Here is a 21238-nt window from a genome sequence, read left to right on the forward strand (position 1 = left end):
ATTCCTGTTTTGCACGGATGGAAATAAGCTGGGAGAAAAATGAGAGGTCAAGACAAATTTGCAGAAAAGTCATATTAACACAGCTATAAGGAATCTCCCAAGTTTATGTATATTTAGAAGAGATTAGGGTGCAGATCTTATGGCAAACAGAAGAACAAAATTATTAAAAAGAAATAAAGATTGTTTGTTATTTAAAAGCATAAGTCCAAAACTATTAAAAGCATGATAGTGCATAGCAGCCTGAAACTCAAGAATTCTAGTAGTCTAATAGAAACTTAATAAGGACTGAAGAGTCAGTGCAGGAAGACTCTCAACACACAGGGCTGCCTGTACACAGAGCCAGTGAGTCTCCCATGCAAAACCCTTTGCAGATTAAATTTCAGGCTTTATTGGTTAACAACAGACACATATAGAGAGATCTTGCAAAGTCCCATAAAATTGAACTGATAAGTACTGATTTATTAATCCAAATGATGGCAACTTCTTGCAACACTGAATTATGTGAATTTCCCCACTAAGTTTTCTTTCACTGTCCATATCCACGCTTCTGAACATAAGCAAAGGGAGTAGAATTGAAGTCTTGTTGAGTGGCTGTTCTAATCAGGCAAGATATCACTGCTCAAGAGGTGTGAAAGTATCTCTATTCCACTTGGATTTCTCAAATCAAATTTCATCTAGACATGCAAACCAAAGTTTGATATTTACCTGGCTTTAAGGAAAAGGTCAAATTAAATAGCTATTAGCTATTTACTTTTAGCTTTAAGGAGTTTTCTTCCAGAAGTGTAAATATATCTTAGGGAATAATTCCATTGGGACTTGGACATCATAATTAGGTACATTAATTTTATACCCATTTATAAAAATGAGGAATTAATGTGACTTATAGAATGACACACCAGTGACTCTCATTAAGAACAGAGCGCAGTGTAGCCTACTGACTTCTCTAACCATGCAGCATTACATCTGTGTGTGTACATACACACACAAGGGACTTTTAAGTATATTTAGGGGAAGATGTTTGAATGGATCTTTTTATTGGGAAGTGTTGACTTATGGACCGTTTTTTACAACTTCAAGGGAACCAAAATGGTGAGTTATTTGGAAGCGCCTTGATATGTTAGAAGATGAAAAGTAACTTCCTAATTCCCAAAGAAAGAAGACTCTGGTTGCCATCCACTTCTAATATGCACTTACTAGACAATTAAGTGATATGAATTTGCTTGCATTTTAATTCTGTTGTTTGAAATTTAATGGACGTTACAAAGAAAATTGCTCAATGGAAAAAATCTGCCTTGAAGAAAACTTCTAATGGAGACATTATTTTTGTAGATTCTCTAGGTCTGCAATAAGACATTCCTATTTTATATCAATGTGGATTTCTTTTGAAAAACAGTTATTATTGAAGGTCTTAATATGGATATGAATCAGTCTGGGAGATGGCCAACTACTTGAAGTAGTCAAGAAAATGCACTGTATATAGTAAAAGGAAAGGGTAGTAAAGGGAAAGCTACATGGATTTGTCCTCCATTTACTGCTCAAATGAAGCATCCCAGAATCTTGTTCTGTGTGCCTGCATATCAGTTATTACCATACATTTTGTTAGCAGTGCTGTTTTTCTCTCCAGTCTCAAGTGAACTCTGACCTGCTGTATTGTGAGGGCTGTTAGTGTGAAGTTAACTACATAGCATCCAGACCTCAGTAGTGCACCTGGATAAATCACAGTCAGCTGAAAGCACAGTGAAGTTAGCATTCAGGAAATCACAAACCTGAGACCCTGCCTCGTTGGCTTCTCATACCTGGGTTTTTTTCATACACACAGATAGTAAAATCCCAGCCTTTCACCTCCTTTGGGTAACAAGGGTTGGTAAACATGGTATTAGCTCTAGAGATTTTGTGTGCTATACAAGGTACAAAAGCCCTGTATCTCTGACCATTGACTCCCTGTAAGCCATATCCCCATTATTTCTTGAAACTCTCCTGTACTAGAAACTATATTATGACTGGAGCTTTAAATATCTTGCATTTCCCTTCTCTCTCTTTCTTCCTTCTAGGGATGAGGTGTGACCCCATTTCCAGGTAAACTTCCCTTTGCCCATGTCAGCATATCTGCATATGTATTCATGTCTCCAGTTTGTCTTTCTCCAGTAGCCAAATATGGCAGGCTTAATTTTTATTTATTTTTTTTTTTACATTACAGAATAAGAGGGGTAAGAAGCCTGAATTACTCAAATGGAAAGAAATTAGTTGAAATTACAAACAAAATGTGTTGGAATAAACTCAGCGTGAAATCTTGTAGCATTGGAATTAAGGACAATATTTCCAATTATATCAGCATTTATTATTTCCCAACTCTCACATTTTTACAAGTAGAACACACCTTTTTATTTTTACTTCTGAGAATAGCTTTTACACTTTTTTACGAAAGGAAAAACAAGTGTTGATGAGTAGAGGGGCCTTAATGAAAAGTTGACTCATCTATGTCCTATAATTTGAAAATTATTTCTAATAGCAAAAGGCTATGCAGTTTATTTTGCCTTTTTGAATAAGGTCGTGGGAGTGAAACAGTAGAAACTCTTATTTCTGCTGACACTTTGCACATCAGAAATTGTTTCCTCTGGTACACTTAATGAATCTTTCTTTTTGCCCTTGTCTGACACAATTTACCTCTACCTTGGCAGGAAAAGTCACTTCCTCCTGTTAGTAAATGAGTGATAAAGGACAGATGAAAGGGCAAAAATGTGCGAGTGCCATCAGAACCCTCATTTCTGAGTTTTAATATGCTGCAGCTGCAGACCTGGAACATTTCTCTTGCAGTTGAAAGCACAGCCAGCACGGGAATATTGATAGATTTACATGAATCCTGAAGAGTCACAGTTTATTTTTATTTGCTGATAAAATGGAGCTTGGAGGATACTGACTGTACAGATATATTTTCAGCTGGAAACATCATGAAACAGCAATAAAGACTAGTGAAAGAGATTGATGAGGAAACATATTTGGAAAAGCAGGCTCAGATCAAAACAGACTTTCATGAGATTTAAGCACTCGTCTCCATTTCAAAAGCTACAGTAAATATTAATACACAGTAGAGTGACTGTGATTCAGAACTATCCCTCGTGGATACATTTTGCCTTTTGAAAGTCTTACCAGTTCTCTGGCAACAATTAATATTACTAAGTGTCAATAATTAAATTAATATTGCTTCCTTCAAGATCTTGGAATTACTGTATGAACTTATACTTTATCACTAACTTCAGTAGAAATGTGAATCTCTGTTACCATGTTTGCTGTAGGATGTTTGAAAAAGCTAGAGACAGTGGATGTTAAATACCTATTCAAAGTCAATGGGATTTTTCAGTGATGAGTAGGTACCCCAATTCTTTAATTTTCATTAAGCAATTGATTAGAGTGTTATTTTTGGAACACGATATTGACAATGGCAGGAGAAGCCAGTACCATTTTGATTATTTTGATGATAAATTCACAATGCAGAAAAAAAATGTAGAAAATTTTGCTGTGTGCTGTATTAATGACAGAGTAATTCAGTTAAATCCTTCATACTCAGTGTTGTAGATGCAAAGAAAATAATAAAAGCACCCTCGGATGCCATTATACCTGGGCTGATGTACCTTAGTTTTTCCTCCATATAGAGTTTCAAACCTGGTACAATGGAGTTTGTCACTACCAGCAGTACTCATAAACATGATAGTTGGTTCTCACCTAATGTAGACCAAATGCACATTTAAAATATAAATAAATTAATGAAAAATGCATGTTTTAACTATGCTAAGTAATGGACATTATTGTACAATTGTATTTAGAGACCACTCTTAACGGTCTGTTCAGAATTGTTAACATTGCTTTTATAAAAATTCCAGTTTTGTGTCTCCTGAAACATTTTGGCTAAGAAGCTGAGGTTTATCTGATGTTGAGTATTTGGTCTGTGAAAGGAGCCAATAACCAGTGATTATGGATCCACCTGAGAACACGAAAGGGATACCAAACTGCCTCATCTTCGAAACCCCCTTAAACATTGTTCCTGGATGTTATGCACCACCATGTCATTGTTTGGCCCCTCTGGCCAATATACTGTTGAATTCAAATACTCAATTCAAATTCAATATACTGTTAAATTCAAATTAGTCTTTCTGTGTTATAAGGGAAAACAATACTTCTTCCTTATATGAATGAACTTGTCCCAATGTATCTTCTTTGAAAGCTTATAATTTTGACACAGTCTGGACAGGGTTAAACTCATAATATAACCAATATAAAATATTAACAAAATATCCACATGTTCACTTTCATAATAACATGGTTAAATGCTTTGTGTATCACTTCTGGCCTGACCCATGAAAATTATTAGTCATCACTAAGATATGAATGTCACTTACAGAGAAAAGATAAAGAAACCAGTCAGAATGTGGACAGTCTGTCTTCATATTTCAGCACAGATCTGCTTGCGGAGCCAGCTTCAGTTTTCTTCCTTGTGCCCTTTCCCCCCATATTTCAGGTTCATACAGATAAATCCATGCAGTGCATTTTGCTTGTTCCCATGGATTTATTAATATACCGTACACCCCCTTTCAGTGAGTGCTGCCTCCCAAGTACCAAGGAGCTGTTGGGGCTCCCAGCAGCCAGCACCAGACAGGGTCTGTTAACTGCTTGCTGCTATCACCGAGGGGATCAGTATATCAGATGGGCTACTGCTTATCTGGGCTATTCTTCTGCTACAGCACTTCGCTGATGCGAGGATAGGCCTGGGAACAAATTGCTTTTCATTTCCTCACCCATAATTTTTAATGCCTTGTTGCTTTGTTGAATCTTCCCCGCCTCCTTTCTTTCATAAAATGACACTGAATCAGGTAGATGCCATGCAAGCAGGGAGGAATCACAGTGGATTGTCTCAGACACTTCTTCTGCAGCAGCTGAAGTGGCAGGAAGAAGGACTTTACTCAAACGCTTGAATGTTTACCTGCCATCACCTGGCCTCACCTCGCAACACTGACTCACTGGCTCCTCTGCTACGCCTAGTCTCTTTGGAAACCTGATTCTCTTTTTAGCTCTGTTCTTCATGCTACCATACCAAGCATCTGCGATCAGATCTCAGGCTCAGCTGAAATGGTATAAAACTAAAGTAAATGGGTGAGGGATCTTTTATTTTATTTATTTAATGTAAGGTGTGGGTTTCCTGAAAGTCTGGGAGGCAATGTGTCTTCTTCCTTCACTAAAGTCATGACACTTTTCCTGACACACATATGATAAATAAGATATTGATTTGTTTAAAATAGATGCGAAAACAACTCTGTGCACAGGTCTTGCTCTGAAAATAGCTGATATTAGATAATAACAGAACCCTTGTTCTTCCCTTCCTCCTACTTAAATTTGGTTTTCTGCTGTGCCAAACAAAAATATAAGTTCTTTACGATAGGGACATTTTTTCCTGCAGCTCTCAATCTGTTATTTTTATTGCTTAATTTTGAATAATTCCTCACTGAACATGCTTATTTCTCTAGAAGAGTGGTTCAAGCACCACCTATTCTTGACATCTTCACTCCAGCATACCCGGACTCCTCTTCTGACCACATCTGCAGTTCTAATAGCTTCACTTTCTTACAGAGTAAGCTGTGAGGTCTACCATGAGAAGAAGGAGGACTGATGTCAGAGAATATCTGCTCCAACTGATGGAAATATCTTTTTATTTCAAGTGATTTTGTTCCTACTTTGAGACACAAGAACCTTTATACCAAAAAGGTTGATTGCCTGCATGCCCTCCCTGCTTTCCATGCTGACTTCAGGTTCCCATAAGGAGTTATCAGATTGCATAATAATCTTTTTGCCATGCTTTACTTATTCAAGTTGTTTTATCTTCTGTCATTCCTTAGAATCCATGTTCCTCTTATCTTTATCCAAATTGCTGTTGTTTGTACAGCTAAATTTTATGCAGGGCTCCAAGAGCTTTTAACACACAGGCATTACAAGCACATAGAGTTTATGCTAATTGTTCACTTTTCTCCAAGTACCCCAGCCCAGGGTGCAAATTCCAGCTGTACTCCTTCCTGTCAAAAGTACATCCCCTGGCCCACAGTGCAGCTCCTTTAGGACAATACAGTGACACTACAGTACAAGTTTCTCTCTGAACACAGGGAACCAGGTCACAGAACACAGGGAACCAGGTCACAAGTCCTGCACACTGGGAATACTGAATTTAAAACACCTCTGGGATCTGTTGCTCAGGTCACGCTGGTGAACAAGTGTTGGAGCCTATACTAGCCCTTCTACGGTAAACCTTTCATCCTGAAAGAAATGGGAGGGTAGTGCAGGGCAGCAACTGGAGTTTCCATTTCTCTTTTGCTTTGATGCCCACCAGCAGAAATCCAAAATCCATTTACCTCATCTAGAGTCTGTCCATAGGCAGATACTTACCTAATTAAGACTTCTTAGTCCTATGAGCTTTTACCCACAGGTGTCACTATAGGACTGCCAAGAAAGGTTAAAAAAACAACAAACAAAATGCTCTCCTGAATTGCTACCAAATAGGGAATACTTTTCTGGTGCTGAAAAATAAGTGGTCAGATAGACCCACAGCAACCTGAAAGTACAGGTCAGTGGCAAACCAAAGCATAAAAGCAGGGCAGCTGGAAGATAAAGGCAGATGAATGGAAGGAAATGCTTAACACTTAATGACACATTAATGCTTCTTTTGGGGGGCAATAAAGCTTGGTGAAACCACATACAGTGTGCATCTCTATTCTTAGTTTAAGCATTAGAATTCCTCTGACCTTTCAGGGCAGGAGATATTTTTTCTGGGTGCGTATTCTCTTTCTTCTTCCTTTCCTCTTGCTTTCTGGAAGTAACATATTCCATTTGAGCAGCTCTATCATAGCAGGGAGAAATATTTTCCTTGTAATTTACCTAGGAGTCCTAATTTTAAGTAATTTTTAAAATTTTCCTACCCTTTAGTGAATTTGTAAAATGCGGGTTTTATAGGCTTGAATGAGCAAATGCAAACATTAATGAGTCCATTTTGCCTTCTTATTTTAGAAGCAAGATCCTGTTACTGAGACAGCAACCTTTACAGCTAATATAATTATATCTCCCTGTCTTTCTACTTACCATGTCAGAATGCATGAATCGTCAGAAACAGCAAGCAGGAGTGCAGAGTACAATGAGTATGTTAGCTAGAAAATGAGTACTTGAAGTGAGGTATGAATATATTGTTTCTGAATTTAAAAATGGCCCTTTTTGTTGATGGAATGATTTTAACATTTTAGAGGTATGCAGGTGAAAACCTGCAAATATATAGTTCAAGATGGTTCATTTTGCAAAATTGCATATTACAAGAGTTGAGGAATGTCTGTGCATTACTAAATTCAGCTTTGAAGTATCCTTTCAAGGTAAGGTGGTATTATTTTAAAGATCTGCCTAAGTCACTCCTCCTGTAGTGTGTGGAAACCCTGTGACCAAATTAGGAATACACTTGTGTTCTACATTTAACTCGCTTAACTACGAGTCCATCCTTTTTCATCCTTAGCCTTGTGCCTCCTTTACAGCTACAAGGCAAGAAGGTCTTAAAGAAACACATGCTGTGATGTGCAATTGTGACTAATTGCTGGGGCAGGTCCATTTTGCACATTCAATAAAATCACATCATTGTCAATGTGTTTATAAGACTAGTTGAAAACCTTCAGACTCTTGGGATATATTTCAAGTAGACGGAAGATGCAGATATTAAAGCAACAAATATATATAGCAACCTAGTGAAATGTTAGTAGGAAGAGGACCCTGCCACAAGGGTTACTAACAGGCATTTATGTAGGATAGCTCAAAATAAATTTTTCATTAGCACCTTCTCCCTCTCTGTCAGGACTATTTTCATTGGGCGTGTCTCCATTTATCTTGCTGTGTAACTCAGAAAAGCAAACTCAAAAGGAAAAAAAACCCCAAACAAAAAAAAACCCCCAACCCTACAAACAAACCCTACAAAAGATAATAGCATTGGATTATTTAATTACTTGTCTGTATCTGAATAAAGAACAATTGCTGACATGGATTAAAATCCACAGTGCCTGCTACTATTGATTTCCAAGAGACTGGCAACATATGTACAGGGCTTGGAGTTTGGAATGGGCCATTTTGATCAAGTTACTGATTTTCACTGAGACTTTCAGATCTGTCTGTTCCAGGAAAAAAAGAAGTTAAGTTAGGCCATAACACTAAATGCAGTTGCCGCTAGCCGCTAATTGGCTATTAGTTTGATTCAGACCAATATTTGGATGACCTACATTTCTTTTAGATGTTGTCAGCTGTTGAGTAGATATAATTTAGTTGTAATTTCCACCTATGAGATTTAGGCTTTATGAAAGTCTAGCTATGATTTTGTTGTGAAATCGAGATTTTTGCTTCTGAATAGCTATTGTGCCACCTAGTGGGTATTAAATGACACTTTTAAACAGATGGAAGGATTGACTTAAAATAGACAAATGAATAATGAAAGATACTATTTATACAAATATTTCCAGTGGCACATTGAAACAAAACATTTTCCCTTTCCATCAAATTTCCTACCAAGATGTTCCATTAAGGTAAAAAATATTCAGTTTCAACTATATCATTGCATTTTCTTTACAACTGTATTAAAAAAAGGGCCACACACAGTTCTTCACCTCCTCAGCAATAGATCCATTTCTTTAGAAATTACTGGCAGGCTTCATATTCTTCTATGCTTTGATTAAATTATCAGGATGAAAGGATGTTCTCTAATCTCAAGTGTTAGGAATTTACATTCTATAATACAATTAAATAAACAAACACACTGAAAATGTTATTTTCTGACCAACTGTGCTGATTTCCACTTGGAACCAAACTGAAATGCTTTAAAATATTACTATGCTTGCATGTATTGGAGCGTTATCTAGAACAAATAAGCAATGTGATTAAAAATATAACACTGGCCCAAAGTTTCTCTCATAAAGTTTCTTTTTCATTATAAATAGTTCCAGTATCCAAGTATCTGCATAGATTTCATTAGTTTTTTTAGCTTCTTCTTTGCATTTTCTACCTAAAGCTGAACCTCTCAACTGCGTTTTTATTTTCCTTTAGGTTTTTAAGTAAACCATCTGTCCAGTGTGGGAGTGTTGGTTTTACTGCAGTAGACAGGAATAATATTTCAGTCACCAAAGCCAATAACAATAAATTTCCCTTAATAGAGTGCTTCCTAACATTGTTCAAGCCACTTTATTGCATCTTATGTAAAATTGCCAAACAATCCATCATCAACAAAAGCTATAGTAAGTGCTCTGCATTTTTAGCACCTTCATGCAATGCTATAGTTAGAGTATAAAATATAGTGGTCAGCAAAGGTACAAATTATAATATTTTAGGATTCGCTCAGACTTGTGAGAACTTTAAACTCATGTTATGTAACACATTTAAATTTTTGTGTTAAAGATCTTTCATATAACAAGATCTGACACCCGATAAACATGATGTCTGGACAGGAGGCTTTGATAGCTCTTTGCTAGACCTTGATGTGAACACAAACACTTTTTGTTATTTTCCATAAGTAAATTACAAAGTGGGGCTTATTTGCATTCAGTGGCATTTGTCTAAAAATATCTGAGATTCAGCTTGAAGTTGACATAAAATGAAATTACTTTTCCAAGAACAAATGCATAGTATTTGAAAAGGCAAAAAACCCCTATGGTCTGAGGTTTTATTTATATTTTAGTTCGGGTTGCTTATTTTCCTCTCATGGAAAGGATTTCCAGAGAACAATATTTTCAGTTTTCTGGTATCAAGGCCTGACAGCATTTTGTCATTTCGTTTTGGTTTTGCAGACAAAGGAAGTTTAGAAGAGTGTGTCAGGTGTCAGGTGTCAGGTGAGCTTCTTTAAAGCTCAGTGTCCTGGCTTTCTGTTGTCTTTGATAGCTGAAAAATGTTTGTAGCATTTTCCAGTTTTCTCTGGTGGTATATTGCCTCAATAAACAAATGCTAAAAGTAAAAATGTATTTATTTTTGTAGCATAATCAATTGATTACTTTGTTTCAAAGCAGGTTCATTAAAGATTGTAAAGAGGTCTGCTAATAAAGTCTGTTCCCTGTAAAGGTTCTTAAAGGCTAATAGTCACATTTAATATGGATTTGAAATGCAAGCAAGGGTTACTAAAAAAATACTTGTTTTTATCAAGCTTGTGTAATGAGCTAGTCTTGTTATTAATTTCCTCAAACGTGATTATTTTATTAAAGAATGCTGTTTTAGAAAAAGAGAAGAAATGCACTTAGAAGGCTTGAAATTTTTATTCTTGCTATCTAGGCACATATTTTTCCATTCTTATTCAAGGTATTCTAGAATTCAACTGCATCTAGGAGGACAATATAGATAAGTGTAAGAATTACCATTACTTTATTTCACATGGTTAACATTTTAATATGTGGGAGAATTATCTGTGGAGTCAATGGACAGTGCTTTGTAAAGAGATAGCTGAGTGCATAGTGAAATTTTAGATCATTATTTTGTTTTTTAGATCATAATAAATAAGAAAATATTAAGCAATACTATGTAAAAAATGTATGCATAATATATTGAAATGAATTCTCTAAGATGGATAGTTTTTTACTCAAAGGTTAAAATATACACCCTTCATACATAAATGAGATCATTAAATGGTTGGTGTTCTTCTTTCATTTCAATCTAATTTCATGTTTAAATTCAGCATACTAACCAACCCTTCAGCCAAACCTTCCTGTCCACAGATATCTGCAATACACATCATTAAAGACAGTAGGTTGCTCAATTGAGTAAAACTCTCACTATCCTGTAATTCTGACTATGATTTGGATCACCTGTCCAGTTCCTCCAATATCAATTAGACTGACAAAATGTAATTTTAATAGAACTCTCTGAAAAATAAGGTGCCTGGAATTTAAATTGTGTCCTCTCTTAATAAGAACAGACCTTGTATTTTTAACCATTCAAGCTGATAGAAAATATTTATTGTAATCTTAATTAAGCAAGACTGTGTAAGTTGTTCAGACAATAACCGCAAAGTGCACATGCTCAAGAAAGAAAAGTACCATTCATTCAGGAAGTCTGCTGCTGCTACACCTGATAAACCATCACTGCCCTTTGGCCATATCCCAGCTGAAATTAGCAGCTCATTTCTGAAGCTTGTCTCTGGACTATGGTAACACAGTATTTATTCTTCCTTTTGTAGCTGTGCAAATAAGCTGATGTTTCCACTGAAATAACCAGCCATTTAAAAAAATTAGCGTTCAAAGTTAAATATCTATCATAATAGAAAAAACCCTCAGTGAAGAGTTCATACTACATGAAGTAAAGCATTTGGAACAGCAAATATGATGGAAGCAAACACATTATAATTAAGAAAGGCCCATAGTGGATGCTGCATGAACAGCTGGGTGGTATGAATATAAGCCTCAGTCCAGGTGAAGGAGATGGCAGATGTTTGGTGAAAGCTAGTTGGCAATATTAGGACATATAAGACACTATTCCCAAGGCTCAGCTTTAGATACTGAATTACTCGGCTGGCTTAGGTGTGCAGTCTTAGGTGCTCCCAGTGTGACATCCTTATGCACCCCAGCAGGAACACCTGAGTTAGCATCCCCTCTTCTCTGGGAGGGATAGTCCCTTCTGCTGACTGTAGGGCAGCAAGGAAGATATGGGTCAGGAAGCTTGGTGCTGTGCACGAGGTTCTCTAATCACGTACGAAAAAATAAGTTCCTAGTTTGCTCATGCTAACAGCATGCAACACACTCAGCAAATACTAAGCAAATCTAATTCATTAATAACAAAAGCAGTTTTAAAGTGCTGACACTAACTGTGACTAATTTTAGTAAGCATAAGCAAAATATCTTCATGGATGGAAATGGAAGAGTGTGGGTCGAAGTGTTGTGGGATATGTTTGAGATTTGTCTATATCAAGTTGCTATCTAATTAGTGAAAGATACAGTGTTTTCTTGTAACAGTATTTGGAATAATGTGACAGAAGTATGTATATATATATCTGCAGCTAAATGTGTGTGTATACACGTATGCATATATGCACGTGTGTGTATATATATCTGTAAATAAATACATAAACTTTCATCTGTAGATACATCTACGCATACTTCTGTCACATTTTATGTGACTTATTTGTATGTATATATTCTTATGTGCACATATACATACAAGTATATAAGTATATCAGTTATTTGTCTGTCTCTACTGTGAACAGGTAAAACAACTGGCCAGGATATTTCTCAATGGGATTGATTTCCACATTGCTGTATTCTCATTCTACAAAGATGCAAAACTGTATTGAGTGTAATATATTTAATCATCAGTATAACTAAGCCATGGGAAATCTGAGGTCTTGTTCACTGATAATTACACTGTGCTTCCTGTTATCACTTTGTAAGGAATACTATATCTTGTGCTACACTAGCTGCAAGTTATATGAGCAGATATATTATAAATATAAAAATGTGAATGCTAGTGTGAATACTTACCTATTAATATTTTTTTATTAATTTCAAGATTTTAAATTTCTTTTTTTGTGTTTGGAGAAAAAACTCACTGTGCATGATTTGAAAAATAGGTATATGTAATCCTGACAATAATTTCAGGAAAACTTTAAAATCTATTTATTAGACCAAATATTAGTTTTGGAACAAACTTTACGTGCTAGTTTAGGTAAGTGCACTAAGCATTTTAAAGGCTTGTTTTCTTCATGTTAGAAAACAGAGTTCTCTGCTGTTTAGGCAAATGTGTGTACAACAGCAAAGCAGAGGAAAACTGAAAAATAAGGTAAGCAATTTTCTGTGCAAACAGAATGTGAAATTCTTCAGTCGGAAATGCTTTCTGGTTTTGAGCTAACATATAACCAAGACTGTAGAGTGCCATCTGCAGAAAAATGCATTTTAGAGCCCCTTAAAGACAGCAAGAAACAGGCTTCTCTGCAAAAATGGAGGCTGTGTTTGTGAATAGGGAGGTTTAAGGGAAGGAAAAAATATGGTAAACTGAAATGTGAAATTTTAACAAAACTGCTGAAATATTGAATAAGCTGAGAGAAATAAAATGCAGTAAAATGTGACAGATCTTTTCCTACTATCTATTCCATTTTGCTTTCTGTTTACAGCTTTTAAATATGTATTACATCCATTTATGAAATTTGGGACCATTTCTGTATCTGCTTTCTCCTTCACTTCCAATGAGTCTTAGTGGGATGTCTCTCAGTCCCTCCAGTGGGGTAGGGAGCCGAGGTGCACTGGGAAGGATGTATGTGAAATTTTGCATTGCCATTGCCTATACTGTGCCTACACTTTTCCTGAATAATTCTGGGAAGTGTACATCGCTTGTGGTGTTCTGTGGCCTGTACATTTTGTAAGGTCTTAAAAAGAAGCAGAAACAAGAACAAAAAAAACCTGAACCATGGTGAATAACATAACAGTAGTCTTAGGTAAGTAATTTTATATGCTTGAGCTAAAAATAGTTTCCATTGTTACTCCCTGGCTTGAAATTGTAACGTAGTATAAGGTACCAATGATTTACAAACTCTTATCCTGGTATGTAAACCTATAATTGTTTCACAGTTTGGTTTGTTTGCTGCACTGTTTGTTTTACCAAAATACTTGTGGCTGCTTTCCCACTTGGTCACACATCATTCCATCTTAGAGCTTGGCTTGCTGGGCAGGTGCTGGCAGACTGCACTTCAGGGCACGCTGTTCTTTTTCTTGGACCCATGACATCCTCTCTTTCCCTGTAGCACTTCTTATAGGGAAAGCAGAAAATGCATGGCAGTTTTGTAAAATGATGGATAACTTAGCTTGCTTTGGCTTCCTAAAGAGAAGGAAATCCAGTTGCACTGATCTAGTATGTTATGGTGGCAGTGGTAGTGATAGGTTTTTTATATGCAGATGAACATATGGGTAATACATTTTTAATTGAATTAAACAGTTCAATTACAGGAGCTTGTAGAAGAGCCACAATACCAGAAGACTACTCGGCATGCTGCTAGCAGTTCCATTTTCTCAAATAGTCTGCTTAGTGCAAATTTTGTGGTCTCCCTAATGCCTGAGCAACTAAAAAAGTCGAGTTCCAGCTTGCAGGACTTCACTGGGCAGCAGGGAGCTGTCAGTGGGTTGCTCTCACTCTCCTCTTTCTCAGTCACTGGAATGTTGAGGACTGTGCAGGTTTTCATTGAAACGGTGGCTTAGAGAAGTTGCTTTGAAGTCCAGGGATGCCAGAGTAATAAAGATTTGGTTCCAGCACTTGCTGAGCATCTATAAGAGTGCAGCTGAAGTACAGTTTTCCCAGGCTTCCCCGTAACTAATCATTTGAAGCACATTTCTGCTAGTATTTATTAGCCAATTTACATTGAAACTCCATTTCAAAGTCTACTATTAAACAGAATTCACAGTCGTTTTATGGACTTAGTGATACATAGTGCAGCATTTACACATTAATTTTGCAAGATTATTTGTGTATTTTATGTGGTAGTTGTTTTAGACTTCCAAGGCTAACACTTAGGTTAGTTTATGGTTGTGTTTTGCAATGACAATGGAAAGTACTACCAAACTGTGAACTATTTTTATTTCTTAGTAATACTGTTATTTGCTGGTCACGCCGTTTCTGATACAAGCCAAGATGCCATTGGCCTTCTTGGCCACCTGGGCACACTGCTGGCTCATATTCAGTCGGTTGTCAACCAACACCCCCAGGTCCCTCTCCTCCAGGCAGCTTTCTAGCCAGACTTCTCCTAGTCTGTAGCACTGCACAGGGTTGTTGTGCCCCAAGTGCAGGACCCGGCATTTGGCCTTGTTAAACCTCATGCCATCGGACTCTGCCCAGCGGTCCAGCCTGTTCAGATCCCTTTGCAGAGCTTCTCTACCTTATTCTCCCTCTGTACTCGGCACTGGTGAGACCGCATCTCGAATACTGTGTTCAGTTCTGGGCCCCTCACCATAAGAAGGATGTTGAGGCTCTGGAGCGAGTCCAGAGAAGAGCAACAAAGCTGGTGAAGGGGCTGGAGAACAGGTCTTATGAGGAGCGGCTGAGAGAGCTGGGGTTGTTTAGCCTGGAGAAGAGGAGGCTGAGGGGTGACCTCATTGCTCTCTACAACTACCTGAAAGGACGTGGTAGAGAGGAGGGTGCTGGCCTCTTCTTCCAAGTGACAGGGGACAGGACAAGAGGGAATGGCCTCAAGCTCCGCCAGGGGAGGTTTAGGCTAGACGTTAGGAAAAAATTCTTTACAGAAAGGGTCATTGGGCAGTGGAACAGGCTGCCCAGGGAGGTGGTTGAGTCACCTTCCCTGGAGGTGTTTAAGGCACGGGTGGATGAGGTGCTGAGGGATATGGTTTAGTGTTTGATGGGAACGGTTGGACTCGATGATCCGGTGGGTCTCTTCCAACCTGGTTGTTCTGTGATTCTGTGATTCTATCATCATCTCTAAGTGATACTGGGTTTTGTCCTATGCCCTATAGTTAAACATTCATTTCCTTTATCAGTTTCTTCAACCTGGTCCTTTCTTGTGTATTAGATGATACCAGCTTGTCATTTTTTATGAAAAAGCAGCATAATTATATCATTGCCATCTAACCTTACCTGTCAGACATCTCATTCAATACTTGACTATATTGACTGTTACCTTGTAGAGGTTTTACAAGTATATGCCTTTTGAGGGGATGCTTTCTGGCTTTCATCCCCTGTTTTGGCTCTAATGTCAGTGAAGGAAGGTCTGCGCCCTATAACATTGATTATTTCTGGCATATATTTAGCAAATATCGTTATTTCAGTTCTCTCTCATACTATTCTGGTTTTGACCTCATCCTATCTGACAGCTTTGGAAAAGCTGCCTGCTTCCTAAGTAAAATATTGCAAGACAGATTGTTTCCAGCAACTGTGTTTGAGTCAAAGATTTTTTTTTCCCACTATGACTAATCACCCTGGCCCATAACAACTGGCAAGAATGTTATCAATGCTTGCTCAAGAGGTTGCTCACAAGTGAACTGTGTTATTTCACCCATTCATTGGAAAGGGCAAGCCACTTGAATACTGCATCACTGTCTTCTTCAAAGGAGAACATTATTGTACGTTGGGTTTCTATTTGCTTTCATTTGTAATCTTTGAGTATGTGGGATCTCATTTTTATAAGCATGTAAATGAATGTTGTCTTCAGCCAAAGAAAAGGAGTGAGGTGGTATAAGTATGCCTCAGGGGGTGTGAATGAGAGCAAAAGCACCTAGACTTTTGCTTGCCTTTTTGTAAATGCCTTTCTGCAGACTTCAGTTTCGTTAGTGTAGCTGTGATGAATCTCTCTCACACACACAGTGCAGGTTAAAGATCTGCTTTGGAACAGTATGATATGGATTAGTGACAACTTGTTGCTCTATATGTTGTGTCCCACAGATTTTCTAATAGATGATAAAGACATGATGCAATTGTTTCAGAAGAGTTTGTTTCAGAAAATTTTAAATTTTCTTTGGAAAGGAACAATCAAAATGGTAAAAAATATTGAATATTTTAGAGGAGCAGCTTAATTATTTCCATAATGTCTTTTTGCCTGAAATTTCATACAAAACTGTACATTTCTTTCATATGAACTTTGGAAGAAAACTTGGAATGTCAAACTTTTATGATAAAAGATTCTTTTAGTTTCAGCCTTCTTCAATTTTAAGAAAATGAAAGTTATCAGTGTTGTTTTACAGTTTATAAAATTCCTGCCATTTTTCTTTTTAGAGATTGTTCTAGTTGCTCCAAATTTTCAGTCTTTCTATCAGGAAAGAGTTAAATTCAGCTACGTGATTTCCCAGAGCAATATTTACTGCTGTTTTAATTATGTTATTATTGTGTTCACAGTCTGATATGATGATGAATGCATTAAAAGGGATTGAATTAGATTTGGATAAGGCAGCATCATTATAACCTTGTCTTCCTATTAATAAAGAGAAAAATTAATACCTCATGGACGCTAGTTACGGGGGGGTAGATGTTGTGCGTGGGCTAAGGGAAGGAATTGTTGTTCTGCTTTTACTGCATATATCAAATAAGCTGCAGCATTTAAAATCACATAGTGTTATGGCTTGCTAACAAAACCAAGTACAGTTCAAGGGAGACAGAATTTAGAAATTAATTAAAGAACCGACACCAAAACCTCCTATTTGGTAAATATTTTGTGTAACTGTAGTGCATTGTGATACTCATTCGTATCACATACCATCGTGTAATGAGCCAAGAAGGATTGACAGAAAAGAACCAAACATTTCTCTTTGACAGCATTTACTATCAGTTATGGACTATTGCATGATCATGAAAGTTAATGAAATAAGAGAAACGCAAATTTGTATTCTCATTGTCTTCATTTTAAATAAGTACTTGCGGGAAAGGGTTAAGGCTTAATTATGAATCCCATTCATGCTTTTTTTCTCTTTTCCTATAGTGTTTAATGATTGCTTTGAGATATATCTGCCAAACTTTTCTTCTTGATACTAGAGACCATATTTTCAAAGGAAATTTTAACACATGTTGTCCTAAAGACATTTTGAAGTCATTAGATATACAAAGTCATAGAATCATAGAATAGTTTGGGTTGGAAGGGACCTTAAAGATCATCTAGTTCTATGCCTTGGGCAGGGACAACCCACTAGATCAGGCTGCCCGAGGCCCCATCCAACCCAGCCTGGAACACCTCCAGGGATGGGGCACCCACAGCTTCCCTGGGCAACCTGTGCCAGTGCCTCACCACTCTCAATGTCTAGTCTAAATCTGCCCCTCTCCAGTTGATACCCACCTCCCCTAGTCCTATCACTACAAGCCTTTGTAAACAGTCCCTCTTCAGCTTTCTTGTAGGCTCCCTTCAGGTACTTAAAGGTTGCTACAAGGTCTCCTTGGAGCCTTCTCTTCTCCAGGCTGAACAAACCCAACTCTCTCAGCCTGTCCTCGTACGGGAGGCACTCCAACCCTCTGATCATCTTTGTAGCCCTCTTCTGGACCCATTCCAGCAGTTCCATATCCTTCTTACGTTGAGGATTCCAGGACTGGACACAGTACTACAGTTAAGGTGTCGCAAGAGTGGAATAGAGGGGCAGAATAACCTCCCTAGACCTGCTGGCCATGCTTCTTTTAATGCAGCCCAGGATGTGGTTGGCCTTCTGGGCTGTGAGTACACATTGCTGGCTCATGTTGAGCTTCTCAGCAACCAGCACCCCCAAGTCTTTCTCTGCAGGGCGGCTCTCAATCACATCATACCCGATCCTGTACTGAAATTGGGGATTGCCTTGACCCAGGTGTAGAACCTTGCACTTGGCCTTGTTGAGTTTCATGAGGTTCTTACAGGCCCAGTTCCCCAGCCTGTCCAAGTGTAAAACTGTGCCTGAAAAATGAATAGTGGCCTGATCAAAAAGTGCTTATGAGAATTATTAGTACCTATGTCAGGTAGCCAAAATGTAGATGAAAATGAAAAGATCTTTGAAGCCTCACAGGTTAGAGTAGCTTGACACAGTGAAATAATGCTGGCTTGTATCTCTGTAGTTTAAGGAAAGATGGAACAGTAGTCTTGTTTGTCATTAGCTGTAACTGGAGGTAGCAGAGGCTGGGGCTGTGTTTTGCCAGTGCCAGGATAGTACTGGGGAGTGGCATTGATTCGAACTTGCAGAATTTGTGGCTGCGTGTGTCTGACATTTGTTTTTTGAAGGCTCCAGGACAGTGGGCTGTTAAGATGTATAGTTCAGTGTAGATCTGTCTGGAAGTGTTTTAAGCAAGAGTTAAAGTTAGGGGGCATTTTAATACTACTGAGGATTCTAGTTCACCTGGGATTTTGGTGCTTCAGTGAGTGAATGTTTTTAAGGAAGTAGTGATTGCTCAGATTAATCACAGCTGTAAGCTGAGTATTACCATGTACACCTCTAACTTGGAATTTGTCACAGGCATCTTTGGCTTTTAAAGACCTCCTTCAAAGTACTGAAGGATTTTTATGTATGAGTATGTAGACACATTTACCGTCTTCACTTGTTCACCTAAGTTTTGTTTGTTTTTTTCCTGCTGCAGACTATGTCAGAGAGTCACAATGATCATGCAGAATAACAGTTCAGCCTCACCTCTGTTTTCAAATGTGAGCTCCTTCTGGAAGAGAGATTCACATGGACCAGGACTCCTTGATGAAGCGGCATCACGCATTGGCAGCTATGATTTCCCACGGACCACAGAGAGTTTTCCATTTTCCACTGTGGAATCAACCAATATGTCACTAAATGCCACAAGCAAAGACCCTCTGGGTGGACATAGTGTCTGGCAAGTAGTTTTGATTGCTTTCCTCACTGGGATCCTTGCACTGGTGACCATCGTAGGAAACATCCTAGTGATTGTTGCATTTAAGGTTAACAAACAGCTGAAAACTGTCAACAACTACTTCTTGTTGAGCCTTGCTTGTGCAGATTTGATCATAGGTATTATTTCCATGAATCTTTTCACCACATACATCATCATGGACCACTGGGCTTTGGGAAACTTGGCCTGTGATCTCTGGCTCTCCATTGACTATGTTGCCAGTAATGCCTCTGTCATGAATCTCCTTGTCATAAGTTTTGACAGGTATTTTTCCATCACAAGGCCGCTTACATACAGAGCTAAGCGAACAACCAAAAGGGCTGGAGTGATGATTGGTTTAGCATGGATCATCTCTTTTGTTCTTTGGGCCCCTGCCATCTTGTTCTGGCAGTATTTTGTTGGGGAGAGGACTGTGCCTCCTGATGAATGTTTCATCCAGTTTCTAAGTGAACCTATCATCACTTTTGGCACTGCCATAGCTGCCTTTTACTTGCCAGTCACCATTATGAGTATTTTGTATTGGAGGATCTACAAGGAAACTGAGAAACGCACCAAAGAGTTAGCAGGGCTACAGGCTTCAGGCAGTGAAGCAGAGGCAGCACGCTTTGTGCACCAGACAGGCAGCTCCCGGAGCTGCAGCAGCTATGAGCTGCAACGGCAGAGCATGAAACGCTCCACCCGAAGAAAGTACAGACGTTGCCACTTCTGGCTCACAATGAAGAGCTGGGAACCCAATGCGGACCAGGGGGACCAAGAACACAGTAGCAGTGACAGCTGGAACAACAATGACGCTGCTGCCTCCCTTGAAAATTCAGCCTCCTCTGATGAAGAAGACATGGCTGCAGAGACCAGAGCCATCTATTCGATTGTGCTAAAACTTCCTGGTCACAGTGCCATCCTCAATTCCACAAAACTACCCTCCTCAGAAGATTTGCATGAGTCAGGGGATGAACTGCAGAAATCCGACACAGAATCAAAGGAAAAAAAAACTAAAAAATTGCACCCTCCCAAAAGTGTTCAGGATGGTGGAAATTTTCAAAAGAGCTTTTCTAAGCCTCCAGTTCAGATGGAGCCAGCAGAAACAACTGCAGCTTCTGATGGCATCTCATCGGTGACCAAGACATCTACAGGCTTGCCCTTGTCCTTCAAGGAAGCAACCCTGGCAAAAAAATTTGCCTTGAAGACCAGAAGTCAGATCACAAAGCGAAAACGAATGTCACTTATCAAGGAAAAGAAAGCAGCACAAACACTCAGTGCCATTTTGTTTGCCTTCATCATTACCTGGACCCCATATAACATCATGGTTCTGGTGAACACCTTTTGCAACTGTATCCCCAAAACTTTCTGGAACCTGGGGTACTGGCTTTGCTACATTAATAGCACGGTGAACCCTGTGTGCTATGCACTGTGCAACAAAACATTCAGAAACACTTTCAAGATGCTACTGTTGTGCCAGTGTGACAAACGAAAACGACGCAAACAGCAGTATCAGCAAAGGCAGTCTGTAATTTTTCATAAGCGGATCCCTAGGGAGGCTTCATAGAATAGTATTTTTTAAACAATTACAAAAAATAATGAAATGAGGATGGCATGGGAAGGGAAGGGAAGGGAGGGGAAGGGGTGGCATAAGAGGGGACAGGATAGGCCAAGATGGGACAGGACAGGACAGGATAGGAAGGGATGGGACAGGGTGGGAGGGTGGTTCCAGGGTGCTGGTTCAAACATTAAGACATGACAGCAACTGTCAGGCTTATGTATCCTTTTAATAAATCCAGTTTAATATAAAAATCAAGTCTGCATTCAGCAAAAACTAACAAACTTCAATGTTTTTACTAAGGAATGAAAGACTTTATTAAGTTTTCCTACAAATCTGCAAGAAGCTGTATAGCAATTATAAACCCATTACTGATCT

General features: G+C 38.4%; 1 protein-coding gene across 6 annotated transcripts in view; it reads left to right on the top strand.

The window, feature by feature from the left end:
* Nucleotides 1-20910, top strand: part of CHRM3 (cholinergic receptor muscarinic 3) — a 268811-nt gene extending 247901 nt beyond the window's left edge. For 4 of the 6 annotated variants that reach the window (XM_069852361.1, XM_069852362.1, XM_069852365.1 and 1 more), the window contains one exon: nt 19048-20910. In XM_069852361.1, coding sequence (XP_069708462.1) covers nt 19048-20869 — 1822 coding nt within the window. In that variant the 3' untranslated portion in view covers nt 20870-20910. Of the gene's footprint in view, nt 1-5061; nt 5146-9832; nt 9875-19047 lie in introns of those variants that run through there. The other 2 variants (XM_069852364.1, XM_069852366.1) reach the window with 2 other exon arrangements.
* Nucleotides 20911-21238: the final 328 nt, after the last annotated feature.

The sequence above is a fragment of the Phaenicophaeus curvirostris genome, chromosome 2, assembly GCF_032191515.1.
Source record: "Phaenicophaeus curvirostris isolate KB17595 chromosome 2, BPBGC_Pcur_1.0, whole genome shotgun sequence".
Taxonomy (NCBI): Eukaryota; Metazoa; Chordata; class Aves; order Cuculiformes; family Cuculidae; genus Phaenicophaeus; species Phaenicophaeus curvirostris.